This window comes from Limulus polyphemus, unplaced genomic scaffold (genome assembly GCF_000517525.1).
Source record: "Limulus polyphemus unplaced genomic scaffold, Limulus_polyphemus-2.1.2 Scaffold3472, whole genome shotgun sequence".
NCBI classification, from domain to species: domain Eukaryota; kingdom Metazoa; phylum Arthropoda; class Merostomata; order Xiphosura; family Limulidae; genus Limulus; species Limulus polyphemus.
Window position 1 is genome coordinate 16,399 of NW_013669082.1, and position 5,892 is coordinate 22,290.

General features: G+C 32.0%; 1 protein-coding gene across 6 annotated transcripts in view; it reads right to left on the reverse strand.

The window, feature by feature from the left end:
- Nucleotides 1-3,283: 3,283 nt before the first annotated feature.
- Nucleotides 3,284-5,892, reverse strand: part of LOC106469411 (vasculin-like protein 1) — a 30,188-nt gene continuing 27,579 nt past the window's right edge. For all 6 annotated transcript variants that reach the window (XM_022397929.1, XM_022397927.1, XM_013929901.2 and 3 more), the window contains 3 exons: nucleotides 5,482-5,600; nucleotides 5,002-5,104; nucleotides 3,284-4,131 (listed from right to left, as the gene is read on the reverse strand). In XM_022397929.1, the coding sequence (XP_022253637.1) occupies nucleotides 3,991-4,131; nucleotides 5,002-5,104; nucleotides 5,482-5,600 (363 nt within the window). In that variant the 3' untranslated portion in view covers nucleotides 3,284-3,990. The remainder of the gene's footprint in view (nucleotides 4,132-5,001; nucleotides 5,105-5,481; nucleotides 5,601-5,892) is intronic.

The following is a 5,892-nucleotide window of genomic DNA, read 5'->3' on the forward strand; positions in this document are numbered from 1 at the left end:
CTTCCAACAACTGTTGTAATCTCTCTTCTTGTTTCTTTCTCGTTCTTCTTGTTTCTTTTGTTGTTCGAGCTGCCACTGTTGCAGGTTTTCTTGCAACTGCTGTTGTCTCTCTTCTTTTTCCTCTAACAACTGTTGCAATTTCTCTTCTCGTTCTTCTTGTTTCTTTTCTTTTTCCTCTAACAACTGTTGTAATTTCTCTTCTCGTTCTTTTGCTGTTCTTGTATTGCTGCCATTAAATCTGCTCGGCTGCAGTTTGATTTGCCGCTTCTCGTTTCCATTTTTTTTATCCCACTCTCTGACACCAATTGGTTACGTCTCCGTTTGTTAATTGATTTCCCGTAAATTCGTTCCGACGAAACTTTAGCGACACAAGTCCTTACTTAATAAAACTGGTTTATTCTTTCCGAATATAACTTTACGATACACTTAATTTCAACAATCGCGCTAAAACAAACGCTATTACAACGAACGTGTTCAACTTCAATAATACTCTCTGACTGCAGATCAATTACTCACTGTCTTCACACACATTAATGTCCCGTCACGTTGTCACCCTCTTATATATACCAGACTACCCTATATCTAGTAAATGCTAGGGCATTCACCAAGGTACAGGATAGTTCTAGAAACGTGGCGTGACACTAGTCATGTGACCTCGCTGACGCAACAATATGTTTAAAAAATATAAACATATTTCATACAAGTATTACCGTGGTATGATTTCACACTTTTTGCTTGTTTTTATTTATTTCTAATAGATATCTCTATAAATTATAATCCCAGATTATCCATCAAGCACCTTTATGTATATATAAAGCTGAAAATTGTTAGACACTTTTCACTTTCTATACGAGTGTCCAGAATTTGATATAGATTAATTTCAAATGAAACTCTTGTCCCCTGGTGGGTCTGAAGCAAGTCTACGTAGGGACTTACAACACAGAATTCGATTCCCGAAGTTGGACAGAATGCAGATTGTTCCAGACCCGATATTTCTGTTTTAAAAACAAAGTATTTAAATAGTCAATATATGTACCTCTATTACTATTATTGTAACTCAAGTTTTCAGACAAGTGTACGAACTATAGATAAAAAACTGGTTTGCCTAGATGAAGAAATCGTTCGAGTTGTATATTTATGTTTTAAATTAATATTTGAACTTAAGTATTTTCCTAAGGTCATGGATAAAAAAAACAGATAATTTACACAGCAATCCGATTATTTAGTTAATTTCTTCTTTACCTCTTTAGCCTTATCATTATTTCTGTTTGACTGTTGCGATCCAGAATGAAACCGTGACTTTCCGTTGTAAAACTTTGAATCATTAATTTAAAACTTTTATTCACCCAGTAGTTCAAAGGTAAACCAACAAATTTCTCTTCATCGTTAAACTAATACCCATTTGACTAAATAATTTCGCACGTTTTGTTGGAGTTACTGTTTATCCTTTATCGAAGTCCATTTCAAAGATTACCAAGTAAATACTTTTCATCATGTTAGTCAAATATTTAAGTTTGTTTTAGAATTTCTTGCAAAGTCACGCAAGGTCTATCTGTGCAGGTCATCCATTGTTTGGAACTTGTATAAATGCATGAAAGCATCTGGTCAAAAGTACCGTCGCCAATTCTAGCCTGATTGAAAAATGTCACTCGTGGCGTACCCATGAACTGAACCTCAGAGCCACAATCTATGCATGTTAACGAATGGGGCTATATCTAAACGAGTCCATTTCAATGCTTGCCAAGTAATACTTTTCCATACTTGTAAGGTAGAACTTTGCGAATTTCGAGTCTATGCCAAGAAAAAAAGAACCTTTTGAAACTTAATAATCAGTTTTTTTCTTTACTGCAAAAAATTAACCAATAAAAGGGCAGATTTTGCCACCTTTTCATTACAATTATCACGTGGTAAGAACGCTTTTCCCTCTTCATCTTCTTCCCTATATATACACACACACAAGTATAATAATAACAATTTTAATTATATAAAGAGAAGTAGTAATCGATATATACATAGCCTAGCTAGCTATAGTAATACAGAATGTTTTGATGCTACAAAAAGTATTGAAAAAATAAAGTCAAAACTAAAAAAACAGTGTTAGCTAAAATTTGTATCCCTACTTTGGTTCAGACTAACATAATTACAGTGATTTGCCGTTGATCAAAGTGTAGATTGAACCTGACCTCCGTTGAACTTTTAAAGACTTCGAGATTAAAAAAATTCGGAATTTTAAGTATATTTATCATATCCGATATTGTACGGCTATATAATGTGAAGAACGGAATAATGGCCAATGACACTTTTTCTTCACTTAACCTATCCAGTGTGTAAGATTTTCTCATAGTGACTACACAGCACGTTCACACCGACAGTATGCTTGATAGTTTCATAGATATTCATATCTTTTCAATGGTTTTTCTATAACTTAACGGGTTTTCCCATTCCAAAGGTTTCGCTACTTTAATGAAGAAATGGTAGGAAACAGTTAAATATGAGAATCACGTTGCGACTCCACTTGTTAAAACATTGATAAAAACGACGGTTGAATTAATACATTCTGAGGAGTACAAATTCTTTTATAACACAACTAGTTTGACCTGTATATTATCTACATTATTTTGATGGCTCTAGTTCTCATCCGTGTAGGTAGCTTGATTCGTTTAAATCTTATTAATAATTACGTAGCACAAACTCACACAAAGAGTACATAATATCATAAAGTCACTGATTTTACACGTGGGTACATATACTTGATAAGAAAAGTCCTGCTTTAAACCAACCCTTATACATTTATTTTTTAAAACTATATGTTAAAAATTAAGAAAATGGTTATATTGTTTGTCCAATTTGTATAAAAAAATCATCTCAGCTCTTAAATTAAAATTACAATTAATAATTTATCAAAAACATGACCAACAGTTTATGTTTTCTTTAAGTTAATACAAGTTCAGTAATCTTTGGTTTGATTTACAATTTTCTTCCCCCTGTTCTTGTAAAATTTGTTAACAGATATCCCTTTCAACCTTTTTTGTTAATTGAATAATGATTTTTTTCTACCTGATTTTCCAATCCTGTTTTTAAAGTCAACACAAGATTTTACAACCTACTTTGATGCTGCATTTTATATTAAGAGTTTAATAACATGCAGTTAGTGTAAAACAGGTTTTTTTTTTACCCTGCCTCCACACATTACTGTGGTATTTACAAGAGTAACTAGTTTTAATAGTAATTATTTACAGAAAATATAAAATAACGTAAGCTATCAATAATCACTACATCAACATAACAAAACCATGCTCTTTATTTTCCTTCAGACTACAGAGACAAAAACGAAAACAAAACAAAAACCTTTGTCTCTTGTAGGTAAGAAATGTTATATGAAGTAAACCTACTCTGTACAAGATCTGTGTCAAAAAGACAAGAAAAAGACAAGTTTTTTTTTAATCATTAACACAGGCAAGCTTTTGAAGGGAAGCCTGCTATAGGACAATGAATAATGAAAAAAACACACTAAATGAACAGTAACTGGATGCCTGTCAGAAATATGGTTATGTGTAACTTCACATATTAGGACAATATTTCCCATTATGCATCTTATATACATAAATTAGTTCTTGCATCCACAATGTCCATCGTTTTGACTCTTTCACAAACGATATGTATCAAAACCTTTATCATACATTTGTCGTTTTAAGTTTGTTTAATCTTTAATTCTTCATATACGAGAAACAGTTTCAAAAGATTTAAAAAACAAACAAACAGGAAGTAACAGTTTACAATTAATACAGTATTGAAAACTTAAGTAAGCAATATCTTCTTTTGCTAAGCCTTACAACTGGAACTTTGCTGCAAAGCGGGCACACAAACTCCTGATAAAAAGTATCACAATGAAAGACTTACGTCCCCCTTCTACAACACAACTCAAAAACAGGGAACCAAAAATATAAGCACAAACGTAATAAATCAGACGTTGTAGCATGAGAAGTAAGATCAATCAGAGTCAGAATCTGATGAACTGGACCAGTCTGCATCAACCGGAAGAACAACATTTGCCATTGCAGGGACACGCTTGGGACTCCAGTTCAGATGGAAGTTTCGTTGGATACCATTTTTTCTCTCATTGACTTGAAGCTGTTATTTGTAAAAAAATTAAAAACAATCTTCAGTGTCAATTGTGTTATATCTTGGAGCTGCTAAAATTCCAAACACATAAAACATCTGACTTTGAATTATCATTATTACATATTAAATCACAATATTTAAAAGGATAACATTACGCATGTACCAGTTAGGCCAATGAGATTTCACATTGGTTACATAAAACTGTTAGCTACCTATACACTTTTAAACTTTTTACAACATACAGAGAAAGTCAAGCAATTTATTGGAAAGTGTCTATACATATGTAATTTTTTTTTGTCATTTAGAAGAATCCAAAGATTATCCTATAAAACAAAAACTTGTCAAATTTTTTATTACAATTATGCACATTAAAATTGGATGCAGGATAGAATCCAGCAGGCAATGGCCTTTACTGTTATTGTTGTTTTTCATGTAAACTTTAATTCACAAAGATGTAAGATGAGGGTCAATATTTGATAAGATGATCATATGTGCTACCACTAATTCTGGGCTATACCTTGATTTTATAAATGCTAAAGTTTAAAACCAAAATAAGGTAACTAAACTAAAACAGGTCATCTGTGATTGTAAAGTTTTCTCCAAAAACCTCAATTTGGATTACGAGTCTTTAAAATCCAATGAAAACAAGCTAGTTCAATTATCACCGAACAACATGCACACCAAAAAATCACAGCATTACTATCACAATATCACACATTTTCAGGTTAATTTACTTTATATTTTATACCTTAAATACATGCACTGAACTATTAACTCTACCAATCAAAACACACACATAACTTGAGTACATACAGTTACCCATTGACCTGACCTGATTAATTCTTCAATTTTCTAAAATTCATAAGCGAGTCCAATTACCTTTTGAGTCAAGTCGTGAAATTCTTGAAGCTCTTCTTCCGTCAGTGGTGCGTAATCATCATCGTCCAAACACTCTTCCTTCCAGCCCATCTCTCGGAGAAGCCTTCCATTTATGTATTAAAAGAAATGTTAATTAATTGAAATCCCTTACAAATTAGGCCATTGGGTAATACGCTTGATCTCTATATCCAGTCTCCAATGAAACTTTTAAGTATCTTAAAAAATACTGAAGTCTTCAATATTAGCTCATCTTTAAGACCTTTATAATTTGTTAAGTGTCTGCATGTAATAATATGGTTAAAGAGGTTTAATTCAGAATTTTAAGGCCAGCAGGTTTTGTAACATGTGACCCCAGTTTCAACCATTAACAAATAATTGATATGGGAAAAATCAACAAGCAAACTGCATTTTTCTTGAACGTTCAGAGAAGATCATGATATGAAATTGTATTAATAATTTGACAAAAACATCAAACCTTACCTTTCCTCAGCCTCCAGGGAACTTGACAATATATTAACATCTTCAGACTCTTCTTCATCCCTAAATGATACTTTTTCTATATTGATTCCATTTACACAAGTTTCTCTGTCATCATGGAGCTGGAACAAAATTATCCAAACACATTTATTTAGCAACATAACAGGCAAAGTCAAGGTTCTTTTATCGTGTTTCTGACATACTTAAGACTATTTTTACAGGTGCATCATGTTAAAGAGATTAAGATATTTTAAGCATCATTGTTAGTGTTAATTCTAAACTAGTTTTTATTTTATTTTAATGTTCAATTCAAATAATAATTCAATATTGTAATTCTGAATGGTAGTATATATTAATTATTAATAGTCTATAATTACTCTGAGGCGAAATTAGGTCTGCACTTATTTCAAAAAT